The 24,271-nt window shown below is 36.8% G+C and overlaps 4 protein-coding genes across 6 annotated transcripts; 2 read left to right on the top strand and 2 right to left on the bottom strand.

The window, feature by feature from the left end:
* Nucleotides 1-1,379: 1,379 nt before the first annotated feature.
* On the bottom strand, nucleotides 1,380-9,323 carry LOC105174536 (Transducin/WD40 repeat-like superfamily protein). 2 transcript variants are annotated; one of them, XM_088875617.1, is made up of 20 exons: nucleotides 9,151-9,323; nucleotides 8,822-9,040; nucleotides 7,847-7,955; nucleotides 7,367-7,741; nucleotides 7,206-7,261; nucleotides 6,326-6,572; nucleotides 6,201-6,256; nucleotides 5,844-6,090; nucleotides 5,580-5,743; nucleotides 5,303-5,445; nucleotides 5,118-5,219; nucleotides 4,680-4,815; nucleotides 4,416-4,502; nucleotides 4,190-4,351; nucleotides 3,210-3,563; nucleotides 2,780-2,922; nucleotides 2,587-2,699; nucleotides 1,818-1,988; nucleotides 1,668-1,753; nucleotides 1,380-1,531 (listed from the first exon to the last, which is right to left on the bottom strand). In XM_088875617.1, exons 1-20 carry the CDS (start codon nucleotides 9,193-9,195, stop codon nucleotides 1,514-1,516), a joined length of 3,033 nt encoding a protein of 1,010 aa, XP_088731743.1. In that variant the 5' UTR covers nucleotides 9,196-9,323; the 3' UTR covers nucleotides 1,380-1,513. The 2 variants fall into 2 exon arrangements, with proteins under 2 accessions (XP_088731743.1, XP_088731744.1); XM_088875618.1 differs by having other exon boundaries at nucleotides 1,845-1,988.
* Nucleotides 9,324-9,364: 41 nt separating this feature from the next.
* LOC105174723 (putative anion transporter 3, chloroplastic) lies at nucleotides 9,365-14,259 on the top strand. The gene is made up of 8 exons (XM_088875619.1): nucleotides 9,365-10,095; nucleotides 11,897-12,063; nucleotides 12,196-12,535; nucleotides 12,635-12,679; nucleotides 12,857-13,004; nucleotides 13,432-13,566; nucleotides 13,698-13,731; nucleotides 13,852-14,259. Exons 1-8 carry the CDS (start codon nucleotides 9,658-9,660, stop codon nucleotides 14,045-14,047), a joined length of 1,503 nt encoding a protein of 500 aa, XP_088731745.1. The 5' UTR covers nucleotides 9,365-9,657; the 3' UTR covers nucleotides 14,048-14,259.
* Nucleotides 14,260-15,004: 745 nt separating this feature from the next.
* LOC105174534 (transmembrane protein (DUF962)) lies at nucleotides 15,005-15,968 on the top strand. 2 transcript variants are annotated; one of them, XM_011096664.3, is made up of 2 exons: nucleotides 15,005-15,416; nucleotides 15,528-15,968. In XM_011096664.3, the coding sequence occupies exon 2, from the start codon at nucleotides 15,547-15,549 to the stop codon at nucleotides 15,883-15,885; it is 339 nt and encodes a 112-aa protein (XP_011094966.1). In that variant the 5' UTR covers nucleotides 15,005-15,416; nucleotides 15,528-15,546; the 3' UTR covers nucleotides 15,886-15,968. The 2 variants fall into 2 exon arrangements, with proteins under 2 accessions (XP_011094966.1, XP_011094967.1); XM_011096665.3 differs by having other exon boundaries at nucleotides 15,009-15,416; nucleotides 15,533-15,968.
* Nucleotides 15,969-16,938: 970 nt separating this feature from the next.
* On the bottom strand, nucleotides 16,939-23,325 carry DEX1 (defective in exine formation protein (DEX1)). The gene is made up of 13 exons (XM_088875561.1): nucleotides 22,896-23,325; nucleotides 22,500-22,610; nucleotides 22,054-22,136; nucleotides 21,702-21,819; nucleotides 21,448-21,605; nucleotides 20,046-20,581; nucleotides 19,892-19,962; nucleotides 19,184-19,440; nucleotides 18,572-18,753; nucleotides 18,205-18,488; nucleotides 17,998-18,113; nucleotides 17,737-17,921; nucleotides 16,939-17,647 (listed from the first exon to the last, which is right to left on the bottom strand). The coding sequence occupies exons 1-13, from the start codon at nucleotides 23,045-23,047 to the stop codon at nucleotides 17,330-17,332; spliced, it is 2,571 nt and encodes an 856-aa protein (XP_088731687.1). The 5' UTR covers nucleotides 23,048-23,325; the 3' UTR covers nucleotides 16,939-17,329.
* Between the last annotated feature and the right edge of the window lie 946 nt (nucleotides 23,326-24,271).

Below are 24,271 nucleotides of genomic sequence, written 5' to 3'. Positions count from 1 at the left end.
GAAGGGGTCCCCGGTCCTAATACTGATTGCCGTTAATATTCTGCTGTTATAATAACATCAGTAGAAAATAGATATACTCCTAATTGTTATTGCAAATATAAATTATTAAGTTAGAAATAATCTTAAATTGGTCGTACATTTATCATGTCAAGGGATTACATAATAATAAATATTTATTATGGTAAGTGAAGATAATATTATTATTATACTACCACTACTATCATATATGGAATTATAATATACATTAGAAAAAAGAAAAAAATTATAACAAATTATAAAGGCTTGCTAGCTTTCAGAAACTACTTGCTTGAAACGCCAAAACCTCTAGCTCCAATTAGTTTCACCAGACTCGCATGCTCGACGCATTTCATCTTGCACGACTTTATTGCTTAAAACACACAAAAATGCAAACAAAAACAAAAAACCTAAAGAAAAGAAAGTGACTATCAAAGTTGTGTGAAATTTTATGCTGGCTTTTTCATTAACCGAACCATGAGCAAAAGTTAGGCACGTCTTACATCAAATAGTAAAGCAATATTCTGACCCATTGCTTACCAATACAAGAGTCCTCTCATGCGATAAAGAACTGATAAGTGAAGTCCTAGCAAACGCTAACAATAGCAAAAACATGTACCTTATTTTTCTCACTGGAAGTTGTTGGGTGGCTGAAGTAGTTTGGTTATTGCCTGAATCTTCCTTTCTATAGATGGAAGTCTTCTTGCTGCCATAGCATACAACTGAATCTTAGTTTCCCTTCTTGATTTCTCTACTCCAACATCTACAGTTACTAATCTGCTAAACGACTGCAATGCATTCTCAGCTGCACCTTCCAGATTGTGCAATGCTTCTTCACATGATCTCACAATTTCCACATCTCTGACTTTATCAACATCATGTGCTTCCTGGTCTCTAACGTCTGTTATTTTCATGTTCAACGGCATTTCTGTACTACTTGGGCTATCAGGCACTTCAATGGAGTCAATTCTTGGGACATCAATTTGCCTAACTGAGTTGGGCGACGCTTTTCCTTGGTCCTGTGGGCAAAAAATAATTAACATTTTCAAAGTTGTTTCTTTTCAACCAGGGTGTTTATCTGCAGCAGTGATGATCAAGTGCCACTACACTGAAAGAGTGAGATTTAGCTAACAAAGTAATGTGCACAGAATTACAGAATTAGCAAAAGGTCAAGTAGCAAATGAGACATGCCTTCTTTAGTTGTGTAAAAATCGAACATATTGTTACCGATTCGAAATTCCGTCCTAATTAAGATGCTATAGCAGAACATGAAGTTACATTATTGATAAGAGATCAATTTATATACTCCATTTTCATTCATTTATGTACCTTTCTCAGGTATCTTTCGTGTTCCGTACCTCAAGCAAAGATGAATTAGTCTTTTTGGTCTTTCTAAGAGATTCATTTGTAGAATCTTGAGCTTGCATGCATAGAGATCTCTTGCTGCCTTCAAGAAGTTCCCTTCGCACAAGAAACTGAGACAGGTAGCTATTCCTGGTCAATGACTTGCCCCTATCTGTCTACAGAGAGCCAGAAAATTGCACTTACATATTCATTCACCACCAACCAGGGGGGCAAGGGAAAGCATATTTTGCAAGAAATAATTGCTGATGAACCATCAAAAGGAAAGGGTAAAAACTATTTAACCAAACCTTCATTTGTGCAGACAAATCCCCAAAATTTAGTTTAAAGAATTCATTTTTTTGGGACTCCTTTCCAGAGGCGTCAACATCTTTATCTGTACCATGGGAAAAACTTGAGTTGCTAATCCGGAATTGATTATTACAATCATACAAAAATACCTGAATCTGAGCTATAGATGCACTTACACTCCTCAAAAGGGGCATCCTTTATATTAACATGCTCATTATAAGTGAAGTTGCCCTCTGAATGAGGATAGTTGATGCTGGGAGCCAAAGATGAGAGCTTGATGCGCTTGTTACAATGAGTTGTCTCAATAACTTGGTCTTGTGCTGCATAAAATCATAGCAAGCCATAAAATTTTTATACCAACTGTGAACTAAGTATGATGTTTTGCCATCTGAAATAACAACCTTGCATTTACTAATAACTCTCTATATGTTTTAGTCCATGTTCAGTGGTCAGTGATCACAGCTCAAGATATTGGGGAATGTCATACCATTTAAAATAATAGTGAATAACAAAATTCAAAGAAATGATATCATGACTGCATGGAAAGGAAATTCTTAACTAAAACTGAGGTCCATTTACAGGCAGAACATTGAACTTAAAAGACAGAAGAAGTAGGATAAACCAAAACAAGGATGTTTGGTACTTATAATCATCAGGTCACTCAAGAAAGTTAAGCACATATTCGCCCAGAGCATTTTGAGCCCACTACAAGTCATGCATTACAGTTTCGGAGTGGGTCCAACAAGTACCTTTTCCATGCTATGATTTGGTAATGACCATTCAAAATTTTCATTTCTATCAGTTGAACCAAACAATTTTAATTTTTATTGCTAATCTATTTTCATTTCACTTCTAAATAATTACATAATCTAATAAGAACCAAAAATAATGTGATGATAGAAGTAGGTTTAGCCTTACATCTGTTGTTTGTTGCAGATCCCTGCATATTCAGCCCCTTCATATCACATGTTTCAGGGGAATCAATCAGATCCATACAAACTGTATGAATGGTTAACCAGCGACTGTTCCAGCTGTATAACAACAACATAAATATAAGAGACACCAGAAAACGAAAACAACCGCATCGCAACACTGGAAGCTGCCTCCTCACCTATAAGTTTCTGGAGGACTTGGAGATACTTCTTTGCTATCTGTCTCTGACAGGCATCTGGACAAGGTCCCGGAACATTGCTGGCCAACTTCTAGAATATCATTACACAGGCATTGTGATGCATTATTTTTTCGTAAACCAACCTAATGGGAAAAGTCATGAAAACATAAATGGCTAGTCATTCAATAGTAATTACTTCATTATACAACTTACAAAAGGAAATGGTAATTGGTTTCGCTGGATGATAATCTTTTATATCCAGGGATATTGCTTCAGAAGATTATAGCATTAATTACCTTTGGCACAAACAAAAATTATGAAACTACAATTTTCAAGTTTCAAAATATACCAACTAAATAAATTTACCTTTTGCACAAACAAAAATTAGGAGAAGTTCTAAAGTATGACATTTTCACCAGTTGTGCCGTACCTTGGACGAAGTAGAATCTATATCCACGGGTAGAGAATCATCAATGATTTTGCATTGTGCCCATTTTGGAAGTCGAGATATACTGAACCTGAATCCTGCATTTTCCGGATGGTTGCCTTCTTGGAGAAAAATTCTATCATGAACTTCATTCAGATTTCCATTTACAGCTGCTTCTTTGCTATATCTTTTTTTGGGGTGGTCAACCATTAGATAGGATTTGATCTGATTAGAAGTCATGGGCTGATTTAGGCTTTCCGGGTGAAAATGAAGAAAAACTTCCTTAGTTCGTTGCAGCGTCCTTGAAGACAAAAGAGCAGGGAGTTTCCAAACAAATATACAACCATCAGCACCAACCTGAAGTCAACAGCAAATCAATGACCGTCCAGAAAGATTTCAGCAATTATAGTACTATACCATATGCAGGAATAGCTTGGAGATATAAAACAGGGACTCAAAGATCGAGCGGAACCTTGTTGTTTATCGGATATCTTCATCATTCCACATGAAATATAGGATTGATATCTTTGGGTTGCTTTTGCTAGCCTACTTTTCACTTATGGTTGGTTCAGGCACGGGATTATAAAATCTTGAAAGAATATAGGACATTAAGCAAGGGAAAGAGTGAACCATCTTAGCCATGAGCGTCGAGGTTATAGGCTGACAAAACCAAAATATTTCCGAAGACTGGGAAATAGTGTAGCGTAATTAAAGAGACCTTAAGGAGGAGGAAATAAACCAAAGTTTGTCCTCTAATATAAGAAATATATCATATAAACAAGCATTCTAACTGAAATAATTAATTTTTGGGAGCTAATAATAGGGTTGTGCTTTTTTTAAGCATTTATCTGATTCAGGACGATCTGGCCATTTTTGGTCATGCATAATAGGACATGAGAATAAGATGCTTGTTCCAAATAACTGTGCGGTACATAACAAGCACAACTAACAACGAAAAATAGAGCCAGAATAAGAAGACTCACAGAAACAAGATGCTTGCAGTCAGGTAGAAAGACAATGCCCGTTATATGATCACTGTGGCCTGCTGCTTGTGCAACCATCTTGCCAGTCACATAATCATACATGCAGATGCATCTATCAGAATAAGAGCAAGCCAGATAACTGAGGGTTCCATCGGTAGTTACCTGCAGTGACAATATAAGACTTTTGCATGAATCCTTCGTACTCTTGCAGTGTTGATTCACATACCTTAACTGGTTCCCCAACATCCGCATCATGCTTAAACCATTTAATGAGTTTTCCAGATTGAATATCAAATGCATGTATCTTCTTATCCTGTAACCGCGCCATGGGTTCATTGTGAGTAATACACTTTCACATGAATTAAATGATATTTTAAAAATACATTAAATCAGAACTGGTATGTAAAGACTAATCAACTGCCAATAAAGAAGCCAGTTATAGAAGCATGCTTCATAATTAAAGTGGCCATGTGAAGGTAGAACTCTGTACCTTGCCCACTGTAAATGCAACATCCATTGAATGATCTACAGCCATGTCATAAATGATTCCACTAGTTGCAATCATGTGAAGGCGAGAAATCTTAAATTCCATATCACTCACATCAATACTGTGAAGAACCAGGGACCTAAAGGAGGAACAAAATGTCAGATGGACATGTAAAGGCAGAAATATTCAGCTAAAGATCAATCCCGGCATGTGCAGCAACAGAATGAAGGCATATCCCATAGCATTAGAATTGACAAGCAATCAACACATAGCAACCCTTTTTTCAGTTAAAAAAGTAGATGGTTTAGTGTCCATATACGGGATGGATGTGAACATTTCAACTTCACTGAAAACAATCATTGTTATTAATACTCTTTACACCAACATGAATTTCTTGGTGTTCCCCTAATTTCAAGAGCAAAATGCTCTTACAGAACTCACCCATCAGCACCACAACTGAGAATCTCCCGACCACTTTGGGCAACCTTTACTGCAGTAACGGCACATGAGTGGTAGTCAATACTTCCAAAGAGAGTAAAGTTCCTGATGTCAAAGTAGAAGAATTAGATAATATTAAGAAAGTCCACTTATAGAGTATTACTTTTGAAAGTCTTTCCAAATTAAACCTGTCAACATCAAAAAGATGGATTCTTCCATCACGTCCCCCTGAGGCAAGAAAGTGATGACTTTCTAAAGCTTCAGTAGAAGCAATATCATTCTTGTCTGCCAAGTTAAAGCTTAAAGAAAGGATATCTGCAACATGAACATCCTACAAGCATGGAATCCATAATCCAAGGGAGAGGGTCAGAAAGAAATTAAATTCTTTAAGAAAAGAAAGATAGTAGTAGTGAAAGATATAATAGTTAGATCCTTTGTCATTTTGACTTGACTTGACTATGTTACCTGAATGAAAATGTAATTGGAAGTATATAGGTTAAAGATATGGATATTTCCCAAGCAATCACCGGCAGCCAGGTGCTTTCCGTCTGAACTCACTGCCATTGAGCGAAACCCTGAAGAGGAAATACCTTTTGCAACAGAATCGCGTTCAAAGATCCCTGCATTCACTGTGGTGAGTGAGAGAAATAGACAGATTATTAGCAAATCTCATTGACAAAAAGAGATTAAGCTTATTCCATTTCGAGATGTCCACAATATTGAAATTACCTAAACACGCGGCTCTGTTGGAGCTGTCATCCCCAGCAAGAGATGAACCATTTTCTGACAAGGCAGATTGAAGTGCAAGATCCCACAACCTAATATTACCGTCAGCTGAACATGTTGCAAAAGATAATCCTCCAGGACAACCTTTAGCAACACAGGAGAGAGCGGGATCGTGCATGTTTTCGCATGGAACATTTTTAATGTCCCATATGCATCCACTATGTGAGACAAGCACACAACACCTGGTAGCCTGGATAAGAGATGATTCTGTTACTGCTGCATAATCATAATTACATGCATAAGTCCAAAATATTGACTTCTAGCATAAGATTAAAGAACAAATAATAATCTTCAAAATACCTTCCTTACATCATGAATATTCCATATGTAAAGGCTGTGATCATCATAAACCACAACTGCAGAATAAAATGTTGATTAGGAGACTGCATTAGAAACCCCAAAATGAAGAATAGTTTGTCACTTGCCAAGCTTTTCCAGGGTTGAAAATTGACAAGCAACGGCATCTGGAAATCTAGGCCAATTTTCGAGTTCAACTTGGCTAATGTCTGTTTTGCAGTCCACAACATCTGACTCTTTGCATCTCCTCGCTTCAGCATAACACAGCTCACCAGCATATTTAAGAGAATTGGTGCCAAATAGTTTTACAAGTCCATTATTGCATGCACAAGCAACCACACGTGTGGATGTAGATAGTGCAGAACATTTCTCAACCTGAAATTGGAGCACAAAAATGGGTAAATCATGAACAGAAGTTGAACTTCATACTTATATTGGCAATACTAATTTGGATGGATTTTCTCTATATTTTTTATCAAGCAAGTGAGTTCAACCAACAAAATGGACACAAGAAAATCAGAAGTTCCATAGTTTGACCTTCTAAACATTTGCTTCATTTGTGATGATATATCGAAAGACCTCTCGGCAAGGACAAAAATTTGGGGCTATGTTATCCTGGCACAAAGGACAAGCAAAAATGATGTGGTTTGATAACAACTCCTCGTGCATGAAATTAAGTTGGTATTCAAGTGCTTGCCAGATGCGTCCTTAGATTACAAAAAAGGGATCTGAGTTTTAAGGCAGCAGAAGATCTATTAACAATGAAAATTGACATTGCACCACATTAGAGAGATTCTTTATTTAAACTCTTTCAGGTCATTTTATCATGCCAGAGTGAATAAAACAAGGTATCTTCTAATCATTTTCACAAACAACTTGTGTATCCAAAACAAGAGAGGACAACCACCACATTACTTCTTTCAACTTCTTTACACTGAGCATGTGAATATAACTACTTGGTTGATCTAAATAGTAGGAAGCATATACATTAGAAACGATCACATCTACCTCTAACTCCACTGAGTTAATGACTGATGAGCCCAGATGTACCATGCATAAAGTTCCTATGAACAAAAAATGGTGTAAGAATATTTTGAATAGAAAAAATGCTGAATTGTTGACCAACATGATTTATATGCTACTCTACTGACTGCAAGTTGCTTATTTGCCTTTTTCTGTTACGGCATAGATACGTGTCTGTTCACCAGCCTGATTGTGATTAACAGAGCTACTATTCATCCAGCTGAGAGATGTAACAGCTATAAATGACGATTCCTTGTGATGACTAAGATCAACGTTCCTCTGCATGGTCACTGACACGGATCTCATACGTGCACAAGATCCATTTGACCATGTAACTTTCCAGAATGATAATTGATCCTTCCCAGCAGTGACAATGAATTTGTTATCCAATGAGAAGTCAATAGATGTGATATGAGAGGAAACTGGAGAAGCTTTAACTTTTGCAGCTAATATTTTATTTCTCCAGTCCCAGAGACAGATACATCCATCACGAGGAAATCCAACTGACACCAGATGTTTGCCTGTAAGTTCGGTACATAGGGATGTAAATCAAGAATGATAAGCTTGTCAAGGGAGAAGAATACATTTTTATTTCTTTATTCTCAAACTGATTAAGTTTAGCTGACCATCAGGTGAGAGAGCCAGGCAGGCCACGCCATATCGATGGCCTTTTAGCTCACATCTAAAGGCTAACGTGGAACAATCCCATACCAGAACTCCAGGTTGAGGCCCTGACTGAAACACATTGCAAGGAAAATTTTAGATATGAATCATAAGTTCTTCTCTAAAACTTCATTTGTACATCATTCCATGTAAGGAATACATAAACAGGGGAAAGAAATTCCACAGGGGAATAATTTTGCGGCATGACAAGTTATTCATAAGTCAAAATATTTTTGCACTAAATCCAAAAATAATTCTTCCACATATAATACATTGAAATCAGAATCCATGTTTGACTATTTAAAATCTAAGTAATTTGTAAATGAAAACTATTTTTATAGAAAATTGATGGCCTGTAAAGAAGGAAACCTTCTTTGAACTTCATTCAACGCTCTGTAATTTTAATCTTTAGAAAATAAGTAATTTGCTATTATCTCTATAACATACCATCTTTTGACATCTCTAACACAATTTATAGATTTTTCTCCATAAGGATAACTAACTTCACAATATTGAATTTATTCAGAACCTCGGCATACTTCGAAGAACTCTTTCTTTTAACTGGTGAGTAGACCTTCCCCCTGCTTCCTTGAGTTGATAACAACTATGCATAAATCTTCCCATATAGACCTATTTGCCTACATTGATATAGTCTGATCATGATACATATTTACTTTCATTAGTATGGTTTATAGGGTAAAAATGGAAGAAGTTAAAGACTCTAGTATGTAGTAATAGATTATATTCGAGTGTGCGTTTTGTATATGGCTCTCGCATAGATGGGTGACTTCGGAAAGAATAATTAGGCCTAATGTTGGGTAGAATAACATGAAGGGGACCTGATAGAAACTCAAAGTTGTAGCCAGCATGCATAAAAACAATAACAAATAACAAAAACATATAAAAGTGAGTCTGCAAACAAATACAAGCAATAATACCTCCCCTGCTGCAACAATACTTGCATTACGCGATAAAGCAACGCAGCTCAATGGTTTAGGAATTCGATTCGGCGCCATGAGGTGCGACTGAGTGCCAGAATGAACGTCGCATAGCACAACCACACAGCCTGCAATATACGCATACTTCGAACTCGAACTGCTCGCTGCCAATCCGTTTCCATTTTTGGTAGTCAATCCAATTATTTCCTCTAAAATCAGCTGCAAAATCGTGAAAAAAAAGAATACAAGTATCAATTATTCAACTAAGTTCTCTAAGAAAAAAAGATAACGGGGAGAATTAGATAGAGAGGTAGGTTATCTGTGCGGACATTGTAAGGTGCATGTTGTTTATCGAGATTTCGACTTCGTTTCATATTCTTCTTTACTGGTTGAAATCAAAAGCCCTAGCTATTCGTACAGGATTCACTGGATGCATTTGTGCACATGTGTGTGTATATTATATATATACGTGGAGAGAGGGGGGGGCGGGAAATCTGTGCGAATTAAAGAATAGCTGCCTGTACGTTATACCTGTTTAAAATTATTCCTAGGCTCTCCTTTGGTTCTTTTCGCTCCGGTTTGTCCGGTGCGAACTAATTATATTCAACTAAATATGCGACATGGTTAATCTTAATTATGGTTTAAAAAATTATATTTAATATTTTTTATATTTATTTATGTCTAATAAACTCCACGCTATCAGCTATCTTCTCCGAATAAACTCCATTTGCAACATACTTAGGCTAAATCTCCCATTTAAATGAAAACTCATTCCAACAGCTGTGCAAACTGTTTCTTCCAAACAAAGCTAGCAAGTTAGCCCCTCTCTTTCTCTCATGGCATGCGTTTCGCCATTTAAGCTGCACCTACGATTATCATCTCACATTCCAAAACCTTCACGCCAGCTGCCCACTTTTGATTTGGGCCCGCGGGATAGTTTTGCGAAATCTCGATGGTTTCGCAGATCACAACTCCAACAGAAATGGCTGAAGTTTGCGTTGGCAGATGGAGAACATGTGCCTGCGAGAATGAGGAAGAGCGAGAAGAAGGGTTGGGGTTGTAGTGTGGCGAGGTGCACGGCGGAGGGGATGGAGAGGGAGCTGTTTGTGGGGAGGAGAGAAGGCGTATTCACGGCGGCCGAGAGGTTCAAGGTGGTGGCGCTGGTGGCGGCTGTCATGTGCTTGTGTAATGCAGATAGAGTTGTGATGTCTGTTGCTATAGTTCCTCTTGCTGCCAAACATGGCTGGAACAGTTCTTTCTTGGGCATTGTCCAGGTACCCTTTTTTCCTCTTTTCAATTCGATCTTTTGGGGTTAAAAGCATAGAGTAAGAAATGCATTTAGAAAGTGGGATTCTTTTCTTTTATTATAACTATAATTATAGGCATGCGGGTTGCTGGTGATTTGTTGTGTTTCTGATGGAAATGTATTTTGGTGGTGGTATTTGTTTTTTTTTTTTTTTTTTTTTTTTGAGAGGATTTTGGTGGTTGTTGAGAGATGATACTATTTGTTCTTTGACGAGTTAGAAATGGTAATCTTGCTTGGCTTGGACTTTGGGGAATGACTAGATCGCGTATAAACTAAGGATATTTTTAGTAAACCAGCGAATCAGAATTTTTCTACTTGATCACCTTATGCAACTTTGATTGTTAGGAGAGTAAGTGTTGGTTTTTGTAGCTAATACTATTATCTGAACATGTAATCTGATATTTGTTTATTTGTATAGAGAAAATTATACCAGCGGGGTAATTTCTTTACATTGTCATGATTTAACACCAGCACGAAATAGTGAGGTCGGAATTCAGATACAAACTAGAACCATTTTTCAAGTTGTAGTTTGGTGAAAACCTCTGGTTTGACATTCATGTATAATTTAAGTGGAAATAAGATTTTCAACTATATATGTAGATAATCATCTTGGACTACTCTTCGTGCAACTTTCTACAGTTTGTAAATGATGGTCTTTTTAGAGTAACAGCTACATAACCAATGACAATGATGGAAGCTGGAGTATCGCCACCAGAAACTTGGTTTATATAACACTAGACAGGAAGTTGGAATGGCTGGAGATTGTGCATTATATATCTTTAACTTCAACCTAAAATTAGCAGGGAGATTTACCAATTTTCCTTTGCTAACTCTTCATGAGAGGTGTATGGACTTGTTATGCCTTAGATCATGCCAAAAGCAACATAACAGACTTCACAGCTGTCAATGAGATGGCTTCTTAAATAGGCATAACTGATTATGCAAGGAGAAACTTCGCATGACTAGTTTCCCACTGTGGTTCCTTTGCCATCTTTCTTTGTGCCAGCTTTTATTTTCATCTTACCAGCTTAAAGATTAACAAAAAAAAGCAATTCCAAAATATATTATTATCAATGTGTTAGTCGGGATTTTAGGCTTAAATTTTGTTCCAAAAACTTGAAAAGCATAAATTCATGAAATTATCGCGGGCATGTACAGGTGCTAGCCTAATTGCTGAGTAACAGATTATTCTTTTTCTCAAAATGTACATCTGTTTCTGAAGCTCCTCTTTTCCAGAAAGCATGCAAGGAAAAATAATGACCCCCAGCAACAACAGCAATGATGATGATGATGAGATGAGAATACACTTAAGTTGGTAGCTCAAAGATGGAGTTTAAAAGAAATAGCAGTAAAGTGTGAAAATATTTTCAACTTTCATCACAAAGAGTACAGAATTGCGAAGAATCTACCTTAGTTAATTGGGTGATTTCCTTGCCTTCATCCATGCAAATGTTCTATTAGACAGTATATCAAGCAGCTTACCTTCCCAACCTTCAGAAAAGAAAATTGTTGTAGAAAAAAAGTAATTGAAATCACGAAAGAGCAGAAAATTTGTTTATTTTCTCATTCAGGAGTTCTTAGTTCGGCAAACTGTTCATATCTTATGAGGAGGTGTGTAGTCCTCCATATTTACTATTTCTGAAATCAAATTACTTAACAATAAGTAAAAAGTACTCAGCTGTTAACATGTTGGTACTGGTTCACGCATAGTCATCCTTTCTATGGGGATATATGTGTTCCTCAGTCATTGGTGGAGCCTTGCTTGATAGATATGGAGGAAAAGAGTGATGGCATGGGGTGTTGCTTTTTGGTCTCTGGCAACTCTCCTCACTCCATGGGCGGCAAATCATTCCACAACTAGCCTCTTGGCTGTCCGGGCTTTCTTTGGACTAGCTGAAGGGGTAGCTCTACCTTCAATGAATAACCTTTTAGCAAGGTAACATTTCCAAATATTCAACTAGTACAAAGTATATAAGACCATTAAATTCACCAATCAGTATATCTTAGACTTATATGAAATATGTAATTTTCCTTTTTTTCTTTGTGGTCCATGCGTCATGTTAGGTAGTTTCCAACTAAAGAAGGAGCTACTGCTGTTGGAATATCTATGGGGGGATTCCAGCTGGGAAATGTGGCAGGATTGGTCTTCCCTGGTTATGGCATCAACCGGAATTTCTGGCCCTTTCGTCCTCTTTACATCTCTTGGACTTCTCTGGTTCATCACCTGGACGTTTAGTGTCACCAGTGACCCCAAAGAGTGCAGTTCTATCAGTAAATCTGAATTACGGTTAATTCAAGCTGGGAAATCTGAACCTACTGTGATCAAGAGCAAGCTTCCTCCTCTAAGCTCCCTCTTCGCAGAATTGCCAACTTGGGCAATAATATTTGCTAATATCACTAATAACTGGGTCGGATTCTTTTCTTTTTTTGTTTCAGCTTTTCATTTCTTCTTTTCACATGCGAAGCTGAACATGGTACTGATATTCCTTGTATGCTCTTCAATGCAGGGATACTTCGTACTTCTATCATGGATGCCTGTTTATTTTAAAACTGTGAGTACCACTATAACAGGTTTTTTGATCCTCTGTTTCAACACTATTTCAGTACTTTCTTCACACAAAAGCAAAAAACAATCTTTATAATTGCAACCTGAAATATGTCTTCTTTCTGTTGGCAGACTACTGACACATGGTCACAATGTTACTAAGTATATACTGCTGATGTGTTAGGTGTTTAATGTGAACTTGAAGCAAGCAGCTTGGTTTAGTGCAGTTCCTTGGGCAACCGTGGCGATCTCAGGTTATCTAGCCGGGGCAGCATCAGATTACTTAATCAGATCAGGTTTATTCCATAACATTAGCAAGGAAAATCATGCAGGTAATGTTCCTAACAGGAGCTTTATTCAGATGTACTAAAATTCTCAGCAGCCCAAAAGAGAAACCTTATTCGGATGAGGTTGACAGAAAATAAAGCCAATATTTCTCTACTACTTTTGTCTAAGAGATGATGTTAATGGGTATCTTTTCCACAACTTATTGAGAATCTCCGCCCTACGAATGGAACACCAGTTCAGAATATCACCATGAAGTCTCTTAAAAACATGTCTTTACTACTAATTGTTGGCTGTAAATTTCTCCATTTCTTCACTCCTTAGAAACAGTGATTGTTGGAGCAAGTTCAGACTACAATAGAATCCTTTATCAATGCTTTTATCCTCGGGCACTCATAGATAGTAGGATTTGTTTTCCAAAGCAAACCATGTGAAAGTTTATACTGACATGTTAAGTACTCTCCTGTAAAACAGTCAATTGGTTTTGTTGGTCCTGGAGTTGCATTGCTCTGCTTGAACTACGTGAAGACGCCAACAGTTGCCATATTTTCGACAATCGCCTTAAGCTTGAGCTCTTTCAGTCAAGCTGGCTTTTTACTGAATATGCAAGTAAGTTTTCGCTTCGATGTATTTGGAGAACCGCTTTGGTTGCTTATCTGAACCAGAACCACTTAGTTCTTCGGTGACAATAATTTTAATGCGGGATCAGTTGAATTTTCGCTCTTTGCTCGTTTTATCAGGATATTGCACCCCAATGTGCAGGTTTGCTTCATGGTATACTCTCGAGCACACTCCACAAATTCCTTGTATTCTGTTCATGCCTTTGTTATCTCTCTTCAGTTGCTCATGCAATGACACAATAACAGTACACTAGCGACAATTTCTCGTTTGCAGGAATATCAAATTCAGCCGGGACGCTGGCAGCAATTATCAGTACAATTGGAACAGGATTCTTTGTGCAGTGGCTCGGATCCTTCCAAGCATTCTTAACTCTAACAGCATGTCTTTATTTTGCCACTACCATCTTCTGGAATCTCTATGCTACTGGAGAAAGAGTGTTTTAGATAGAATTACGCCGGTTTTTACATGATCAAGAAATAATAAAGGGTAAATTAGCACGGGCTCCCATGTGAATCTACAGTTAATAAAACATTATGGTTGGAAAAGCGGGGAAGGAGATGTATATGCATTGAATATCCAATACTGTTCTTACTTTTTCTTCTCCCCAAAGATTATTAACTGTAGCTTCACAGTGTAGCACTTGTTTCACATCAAAAGAATATACAAGTGTCTTCTATGTTATTTTTGTGTCTCCTCTGTAATTGTCAAATGTTTCCTGTTTAGTTTGTGAATAGAGAAATATTTCGTTCTCACATAAAAAAAGAACTAATGCATTAGATAGATTGTAATAATCGCTGAACAATTGGCAGCATAATTACATTTATAATCCCCAAAGTTTGACCAAATTGCAAAATTCTCTTCATTATTTTAAAAATTACATCCGTACCTCCCCTAAAATTTGTAAATAATGAAAATAATGTGGGTGGATTCAAGAATTATTATCTGAGAATATATCAAACGGGCTGCACCGAATTCCCCTGTGGTTATAAACCCAAAGCCAAATTTATATTAAGAAGAAAAAAGGTAAATTGTATTATTATTGGGCCAAAATACACAAATATCATCTGTTTTTTATAAAATATATCTTTTGACGTTATAATTATAATTACAATTATGCTCCATCTCCAAAAGCAAAGCTTACATAAACATCCTTAAAAAACATTACGTTACCATCCCTCAAGAATATAGTTCTAATTTTATAAAAGATAAAAGATGCTTGTGCATTTTGAGCTAATTTGAGGATACCAATGTAATTTGTCAAAAATAGTTATACGGAAAGACTTGGGCTTAGTCCGGACAGAGGAATATTCTAGCAAAAAACAATAAATGCATTTTTCTTGTTTTAGTTTTTAGTGTAAAATCTGGAAGCAGAAATTTAGGAACAATGCAAATTGCTGCTGATCTGTGATCCAAGGCCGAAAAGAATTTGTATAAAAATTGCTAGCAACAAAGGGACAAATAACAAAAGAATAGGTTTGTGAAAGAAACAAAGAGGAGGGGCCAATGATTGATTTTCTGCAAGCTCCTCCCATCACATATCTCGAAAATATACTACAGTTAAATTAGACCATCGAACCATTTTCTCCTGTTCATCAACAGAGACTAGAGATTCAGATAGCTACAATCTACCCTTCATCACCCAACTCTGTCGTTTATTTTTCTTCGTTGATTAAGTCTGCTTCCATCTTCCTTTTCTTACTTTTCAGACTTTTATTTGGCAGAATTTGATGATTAGTGATCTGGGCGGCCGGCTGGGGAAACCCCTGGAAATTCAGTGTTGGATCTGATTGTTAAGAAAATTTGATCAAGCCCAGTAGCGATTTGGGGTGTTTATAGAGGTCAGAGGTTTAAGAACTCAAGAATCAAGATTTTCTGATCTGGGTTTGTTGTTGAATTTGTCTGTTTTCCTATCAAGATTCAAATTTAACATAGTATCGATCTGGGCTCAGTTCAGATTGCTCGAAAGACATGAATTTCAGGAGCATGGAGGAGTTTTGGCCGTTTTACATGAACCAGCACTCGAAACCAGCAACAAGGCGTTGGCATTTTGCAGGGACCCTTTGCAGTATTTTGTGGTTGGTGTACTCAGTGCTGTTCAATTGGTGGTTTGTGATATTGGTGCCGGTAATTGGGTATGGCTTCGCTTGGTATAGCCATTTCTTTGTTGAAGGGAATGTTCCTGCAACTTTTGGGCACCCCTTTTGGTCTCTACTATGTGATTTCAAAATGTTTGGATTGATGCTTACTGGTCAAATGGATAGAGAAATCAAGAGGCTTGGTAAGAGGCCTATATTGCAAGCATACTGATACTCGTGTTTTGAGTGCTTCTTATGATTTTGTACTTCTTCTTAAGACATAGTTCTAATGACATGTGCACAACTTTCTTGTCATTGAGATTCTTTCTTGAATTCTGTTCAAATCTGTCGTTGTATAATCTGGTTCAAGCTTCTTACAATCATGGCTTCTGCAACTTGGATATCTTGCCTTGTAGGATAGTTGCCTGTCTGCTGGAATTTGGTCTATTTATGAATATGGCGAACGGCAAAGCCTCCTCTTGGGATCAGTCGACTTTAACATTGTACATGCTTTTGAGTTTTTCGAGTTTGGGGTAGTAATAGTATAGTTTCTACTGACCTGTTCTCGTCTCTGCTGTTCGGGCGACTACTTACTGCAAAATACGTGTCTGAACAAAAATAACGGTCACTGAGAGGTTCGTGTGTTCAGAAATTGTGAGTTTGGGTGACATCTCTGGACTTTACCATCAGTTGGCAAGAAGCAAGCAATTTGTGTGGTACTTTCGTTTGATCTCTCACTTTGTCTCCCTAACTTGGGAGTACCAATTTTTCGAACACATGTTGAATTGCCCAATCCTATCTTTTGCTCGCCACCGCCCCATTCTATAGGTGCACGGGTTATTAGACACACTTTTCTGCCAACACTAAAACCTTTTCCAATGTTTTGAGCTTGATGGGACTCTTAGTCTTGGCAAAGTTTTGCGTAAAGAAGCTTTAATTGGAGGGAGAGAAAAGGCAAACGCTACTGATTCCTGATCTTACTTGGCGGGGGTTGGTGGGATGTTATTCTCCATTTTGGGGTGAAAAGAGCAAAGATTGTTCTTTTTGTTGAAAAGCAACCTTCTTTTAGGAGTATCTGGTAACTGATGCACATATGCCCAGTTCGTTTAGGTTACATTGTTAACCAGTTAACCTGATCTGCTTATTCTCAAATTTGCAACTGCCCATCAAATGGATGTTGTCACAAATAAATAGGGTCCTCAGACCTTCGAGGGCATCAAAACAATTAAGTCTGTATTGTGTGGAACCAAGTAATTAATTTAACTAATAAATGCGCAAGAAAAGAGGCCAAAAAGAAGAGATCTCTCCACAAAATAGCCCAGAACAAGCTGAGGTAAAATCAAATTTATATTGCACCAATACATCAGCCTTTCTGCAAAATGCCTAACAAAGGATAACAGAATTGAATAGCTCTGGGCCAGGCAAAGGAGGGAAGACATGTACAGAGTCACATCATTGCCACTTCTATTTTTGCAATTGAATCCCAGGCTTCTCGCAGGCAAATTTGGCTTTGAAACAAAAATGTGGATAATTTAATTTAAGCTTCACCTCGAATACCATGACAAACTATCTGCAACAGATCCATCGACTGTCTGACGAGATCAGCGAACTGCAGTTGGAGATCTTTCTAATTGATGCCGAATATGTATGTCAGCTTCAAACTAATCAGCTCTAAATCACAAGTCCGTATTCCGTGAAAATGATGGCAGTGGCATGCCCTCTTGGGGACGAAGGATGACGAGAATACCAAACATTCCAAGCATTGGAAGGACAAGAAGCCATTTCAGCAGTTTATAGTAATACATGTGGAAGGTAAGGGAGAAGTCATCTGAAAAATAGAGTCCATTCTTGTCAACCATCTCCACCAATACAGTCCCAGCAGTTCTTACTCCTACTGTCGGAATTTTAATCCGATGTGTCCCAGCATGATCAAAGATGTGGTTTTGCTTAATTGTTCTCTCTCCTTGGTAATTACCAGGAACCAACAAACTTACCTATGATTACAAAGAAGAAACACTGAGAAGAAGAGGACATAGTAAAAATATCTAAAGATAAAAAATTGATTACCATAATAGTGCATTACCGTGACATTATAAGGTGCTTGGGAGCCAGATGGAAACCTGTATCTGTCTAGAATTTCCACTTCAACCCAAAAGTTCTTCCCTTCTTCATCTCGGAAAGCACGTGATGATGGAGTAACATAAATTCCTTGACGATTATAACGGTGTGCTACATTGTTTCTCCCTTGACTCGGTGATCTCCAGGCCTGGAATTATAAGATTTGTAAGAAAAGTGACAATGAACAAGTGAAAAGCAAATGAAATTGTTCAGTAATATCCTTCCTTGAGAGGATGATGCGGCGAAGGAGTTGAAAAACAAAACACATTGCCATTCATGGTGGTCACTATGAGGTCCAGATCATCCCCGCCGTCTACATTGTCCGCCAAAACCATGCTGTATCTGTCGTTGAATAACAGACTTTTTAGTGAGCAGAGAAATTGCAGCAGTTCATAGAATGGCTAATTATTCGAAGGATTTCAAATCGGCTTACGATGTTTCTCCAATATCTACAACATCAGCACATGATGTGGGTCCATCTATGAGGTATAAATACCCATCAAATGATGTGGTAGCAATTGTGAGTCCCTTCTTTTTCTCCCCACGTTTGTTCAAGTCAACCAGAAGAACTTGATTCATTACTCTACCATGCGTTCTATAAGGATAGGGCCGAACAAGTGATCCATCCTTGCCACTAAGAACATATATGTTTCCAGATAGTGTTGGAACAACTATGTCAGTATGACCATCCCCATCTATATCCCCAATGCTGGGACTCTGCCAAAAAGAAGTAATTGCTCACATGTTATAGACCATATAACTCGATTCAACCCTATAGGCATCAAGATATTGTTGATTACCTGTGGAACAAGGCTCTTAACATGTGTTTCCCAAATTTCTTTTCCTTGTGGAGTCCAAGCAGCAATATTTCCATGGGCATCAGCAGTAACTAGTTCTATCTTTCCATCATCATTGATATCAGCTGCAACTACTGCTCCTTGAATTTCAGCCATTTCAAGCGGAAACTTCTCCCTTGTTTTGCCTGAATCAGCAAATTAGCAACAGTAAGTACAATAACAATATATAAAGAATCCAAGCGAAACTCCTCATGGCATCTAACTACAACTATAGACATGCAAAGATCAAATTACACAGTTGCACATTGTTTTCTGAGAATAACTTCTTGCCAAAATAGTCTTTCTATTTCATACATACCATGTGCCAAACAAGGAATTCAGTTACCCATTAGCCATTCGCAGCAAACCAAAATGGTCCTTTGTGCAGATTGTATGATGTACTTCATGAAATTTTCTTCACTTAATCAGAAAGAAGACAGAAAACTTAGCTTTACTGTGTGTCATAAATTAGAAGCACAAAATATCTACCCCAGAACACATTTTGGACATGACATATTGCTAAACCATGTAAGCACACAGGAAGAATGCATGTAATGATATTAGGAGAATATATACCTTTGTGGTCCAAGACATAGAACAAGCCAAAAGAAGTGCCAACCAAAATGTCAAAATTCCCATCACCATCCAAATCAGCTACTGTAGGAGAAGAATATATGTAAGCACGGAAATCTCCCGTATCTGTACTCAGATCTAGTTGAGCAGTCCATTTAACTTGCTTTGTGTCAAGGTTGAAAACAACAATACCACCAGCAACATATTTTCCAATATCAATACCACCAAGTTCCTTCAGATGCTCTGGATTGTCATAATACCTGCAAACTACCTATTTATTAGCTAAAAGATCAGGCAGTTTTGCTACTTGTGGTTCACTAAAAACACAAATATATAGCCAAAGCAGCCCAGTTTTTCTTCCAATTTACAAAGTATCAGCACGTAGCACTAGATACTCAAATCTCATACATACATCAATCTGTATTTCAGAGAAGTTCCAACATTTTGAATATTTAGTATAATGTATTGACAGCTCTTGACACTAAAGTTGATCAAAGTAGGAAAGAAAAGTAACAGCATTCACATTGAAACTTACAATGAAGCACAAAATAGATGACAATGTACTAAAATACATGCCAATGCTCCAAAGCGAGCATAGCAACAATACAGTGGTCCAAATGACATTTCTGTTGCTTAGAACGTTGACACTGGGATCAGATATGGAGATACCTAAAAGTAAGTGAGATAATTTTCTCATAGGAAAGAACTTACGTGTGGTCAAAGAAGTAAGAAACCGCAACAACCATCTCCATGACACCATCATTATCTATGTCTGCTATGATCTGCAGAGAATTAGAATCAGAATCAGAATCAGTTCAAACCAACAAGGAGTGGATAAGAAAGCTCCATACATCAGAATACTTACCGGCGTGCACAAGACATGTGCATCTATGTGAACATAATCTTCTAATTTCTCATGTTGTGCTTCAGTCCATTCCTCGTCTCCCCACATCGCTTCATCAACATAATCATCATAATCGTAGTTATACTCATCGGCCAGCTCATCAGTATCCCTGAACAACTCGAATGATGTGTCAGCATCTGCTTCCAGACCTCCATTGTTTTCCACTGTCGCGGCATGAACACCCTCTTTCCCTTTTGAATCTTCATCTTCAAGAAGCCTTCTTGCTGTTTTTGCACTTTCACCAACTACAGCTTTCTCAGATTCAGAAGCAGAAGATGTAACATTTGTATTTAGTGGCATATTGATGTCTGCATCTGGTTGGCTATCATTCTTTTTCCCTTGGTTCTCTATTTGAGATGCATTCAGCTGATTCTGTTGAATATCAGAAGAATTTGTGCTTTCATCATGATGAACTACTTCTGGAACAAGATTTGATGAGTCATGGGTACTTGTTGTGGAGTGAGTAACATTAGCTGCTAATTTACTTTCATTGTGCCCTGAGAAATTTTTCAAATTTGAGAAACATCTAGGTCAAAGATATAAACTCTAAGAAAGTTAGCAGTAATTAATAGATTATAGAAGAATGGCCATATCAACATTAATGAAATAAATATCAGTCCATAAGGAATGGTATAGCAGCATTATCCAGCTGATGTCAATCACAGAATCATATGAAATTTTCAGTGATCACACTAAATCATTGATTGCTGACAGGGTACAGTAAAAGAGAACTATTGTAGCTGCTGTAACTCCACTAACTAGATCCAGGTTATTATGTCACTGGAAGCCACAGCCTGATGAATCTAAGCATTGTGTACTAAGCTTGCAAGTCCGCAATTTTCATACAAAGAACCTACCATCTGAACTTAGAGATTTCCCGATTGATCAGCTTAAAACATCTAGATGTTGCTTTTATGTTGTCATAGATTGTATAACCACCTCAGATACTCTATGAACACAACAATAGTTGAAAGCATTCGAAGCAAGGAGAAAACCCCTGGATTGCTACAGTAGTAGTAAGAGAAATCAGATTAGGGTTACTGTCGAAATTATAAAATCTTCCCATATCTCATTCAGAAAAAATCAAGGATAACATATTTAAATAGCTAGACACTGTACGAAGGAGCGTGCACATTGAGAGAATAGAATTATTATCAGAAGCAGCAGTAAGATAATATGAAGATTTGACACAAGAAAACCAGAAACGATCAGATGACCATCATGCAATATTTAAATACAAAAGATACGATTTATGTTCTGCAGAAAGCTTTTAGTTAAAATATTCCATTGGAATTTTTGAATACTTTCACACTGATAATAAAAGGTTTCTTAATGCTGAATAGGCAAAAAGAGAAAAGCATACGAGCTAAAGAGTCCACCAGAGCCTCCTGGATCAGCTGCTCGTCATGAACATCTGGGTGGGAACGATCGACGGGATCAGGATTCAAACCCACATGCCAATCCTTTTTAACTCTCAACCTCGGAATCTCAAGTTTATCTGACATCATGTAGCCTGAAACCCTGTTATCCAGTAAAGAGGAAGAATTTAGTCAGGTCACTTGTAAATTTGTAAACCGTGGCAAAAGGAAGAATTTAAGATGAATAATAGAGTGTTACCTGAAAAAGAGCACTTCACCATTATAGGTGGCTAAAGCAATTTCTCTGACACCATCCTTGTCAATATCATACAGAAGTGGACTAGAGTGAACAGTTGATTGATGAAAAGCTGGCCATCCTGATAAATCACACACAGAACGAGTCGTGGTCCATCATGCTCGGATGATAATGACTAAAACAAATTCGGTGATTAGTTATTTAGATTCTTTATCTATCCGTCAATCCATACATATAAGGGGATTAATTAAAGTAGAATTAAGATCTTTTACCATGCATACTAACATGTGTAGACCCCTTATCTATACATATAGAACCTCATCTAAAAGTATATTTTGCAACCTTGTAACGTTACCTGGCAATTTATCTCCATCAGAACCTTCTAGGACTTCCAAGTAATGCACAAAGGAAGGAACTACTACTTCAAGCTTTCCATCACTGAGGTATACATAAGAAATTATATCAAGATACCATAATTCATTCCAGAAAAACACAGACAGAAACCCAAACCAACAATCAAATTCATAAAATTATGAAATATGATATTTAATAGACTTTGGCAGTGGATCATTATAGAAAACAAATCTCCAACTAAAATGAGAAAATCTTGGGTCCATCTAACACTAAATCAATCTAAGTTTGATTTTACCTATAACTCAACTTCCTCTGCTTTTCTTCATTAACCAATGAACTTCATAAAATACAATAGAACATATAACAAAAGAAAGAAAAAATATATGCAATATGAATAAAGCAATTAAATATAAAAAGAAACTTCAAATTCGGCAGCTAATTCATCACCTGTTAATATCCGCAATCAATGGCGACGCATATATGCTAGAACTCACTTCACTCTGCCATCTCAGTTCCAAATGCCGAGGGCATTGTGTATTCAACAGCTCATCCTCATCGCTGCTCACACATTAAACCATCGCATACATCATGAACTGTTAAAATAGTTGGAAACTTGCAGATATATAATACATCTCCTAATTTTTACAAAACTACAAGAATATACATATGCACTTACATCAATTAAAATTTTACGGCACTGTTCCATTACCAACAACTGATACAAGGCATTTATGTATCTAACACTAAGAACCAAATTAAGACGACAAAATGAAAAACTGACTGCTTTAAAATCAGCATTCTAATGGAAGATGTTAATCGACGATAACAAACATAAAAACTTACAAATTAGGGTAACCGAGAGCATCATCAGTGGCTTCACGCTCCCGAAATTTGTTCTTTTTGGCCTCCTCCGATTGCGAAACGCCATAATCGAAACTCAAACACAACAAAGTGAAAAGAAGAAAAGTAAGAAACAGAAAATTCCAAGTTTTCATGAATTAGGCACAAGAACCCCAAGATTTGGCTTGACTAAAACTCGGAAATCAAAAACTTAGGGGAAATGGGGCAAGAATTATATCTAGTCAAAGCCCCAGTGAAGGGTTTTGGAGATCTGAAAGCAAGAAAACAGTTTGGAGCGGAATTGATTGGAGTTACATCAGTTTTTGCATTTTAGCATTCTCTTCTAATTTTTCCTTTTTGTCTTTAGGAAATCCACTCAGAACTGCTAATTTAATTAACTGCCCTTCCATTTCGGCGTATTTGCATTTCTTTCTTACGGTATGTTTGGTAGGAGGAAAGTGGACAGGTAATAGTGTAATGGAAACATCTAGCTAGCACCATTAATGGATTTTAATCCAAATTAGGAGTCGGGTACACGCAAAATTAAAACATAATAATATTTATATTTTTGTGGGGGCAAAAAAGTCTTTTGTTAAAGCTTACAATTAATTTTTTTATTTTTTATTTGTAAATAAGTAAATCAATATAAAATTTTAATACATAAAGTGAATGACTCAAAATGTTCAATTATTAATATAAATACATTTTTATTTCTATGTATTTTGACAAGAATTTTGTAAAAGAAAAAAATCAACTGTATAAAAAATTCGTAAATGGGTGAGAGCCCAAAGAAGAAAAGACCCACGGTAAGGAAAATACTACTTGGCTTTCAAAAAATGAACCATACTCTTTCAAAAAGTTTCTTAGGGTGTGTTTAGTAGGACGGAAAGTGTACTATAGAAGAAACGGCTAGCTACAAAGATTATTGAATTTTAATTCAATTCAACACTTGGACATACTTATTACATCTGCAATTTAAAATTAATAATAATAATATCTATGTGTTAGTGAAAAAAATTTAAAAGTATTAATCACCTTATTTGTTAGCTTGATGCAAATATTTTTAAACGAATACACAAACTGAATGGGGCAAAATGTTTAATTGACAATTGTCAATCCAAACACATTTTTATTCTCATGTATTTAAGAGGAATCTTCCCAAAGTACTTCAAGAAAAAAAAATTAATTAATTTTTCACATATATAGTATATTATTTTTTTACTAGAAGAGTCGATCTCCAATTGAAATTCAAATTTTATCAAAGGAAAAATCTGTATTCAAAATTCATTTATTATCTTTAATTTAGTTAAATATCAAAAGTTTATGTACAAAATTCCAAATATCAACTACATATTGGTAAGTTTATAAATTTTTTAACA

This window comes from Sesamum indicum, linkage group LG11 (genome assembly GCF_026168435.1).
Source record: "Sesamum indicum cultivar Baizhima isolate 11 linkage group LG11, ASM2616843v1, whole genome shotgun sequence".
NCBI lineage: Eukaryota > Viridiplantae > Streptophyta > Magnoliopsida > Lamiales > Pedaliaceae > Sesamum > Sesamum indicum.
The sequence above is the reverse complement of the archived record's forward strand: the minus strand, read 5'-3'. Positions and strand labels throughout refer to the sequence as shown.

Bases quoted from the DNA above. Each gene is read 5' to 3' on its own strand.
- LOC105174536 (XM_088875617.1), bottom strand. From the start codon at position 9,195: ATGAAACGAAGTCGAAATCTCGATAAACAACATGCACCTTACAAT. The intron at 4,816-5,117 runs GTGAGTTCTGTA...TTCCTCCTTTAG, and splicing joins CTCAGTTGTGGTGCTGATGG to GTCCCTGGTTCTTCACAGTA. The intron at 1,754-1,817 runs GTATTTTTGTAT...CCCATGGTACAG, and splicing joins CATCTATAGCTCAGATTCAG to ATAAAGATGTTGACGCCTCT.
- LOC105174723 (XM_088875619.1), top strand. From the start codon at position 9,658: ATGGCATGCGTTTCGCCATTTAAGCTGCACCTACGATTATCATCTCAC. The intron at 13,567-13,697 runs GTAAGTTTTCGC...TCGTTTTATCAG, and splicing joins GCTTTTTACTGAATATGCAA to GATATTGCACCCCAATGTGC. The intron at 13,732-13,851 runs GTATACTCTCGA...TCTCGTTTGCAG, and splicing joins ATGTGCAGGTTTGCTTCATG to GAATATCAAATTCAGCCGGG.
- LOC105174534 (XM_011096664.3), top strand. From the start codon at position 15,547: ATGAATTTCAGGAGCATGGAGGAGTTTTGGCCGTTTTACATGAACCAG.
- DEX1 (XM_088875561.1), bottom strand. From the start codon at position 23,047: ATGAAAACTTGGAATTTTCTGTTTCTTACTTTTCTTCTTTTCACTTTG. The intron at 21,820-22,053 runs GTAACGTTACAA...GTGATTTATCAG, and splicing joins TGATGGAGATAAATTGCCAG to GATGGCCAGCTTTTCATCAA. The intron at 21,606-21,701 runs GTAACACTCTAT...ACTGGATAACAG, and splicing joins GGTGAAGTGCTCTTTTTCAG to GGTTTCAGGCTACATGATGT.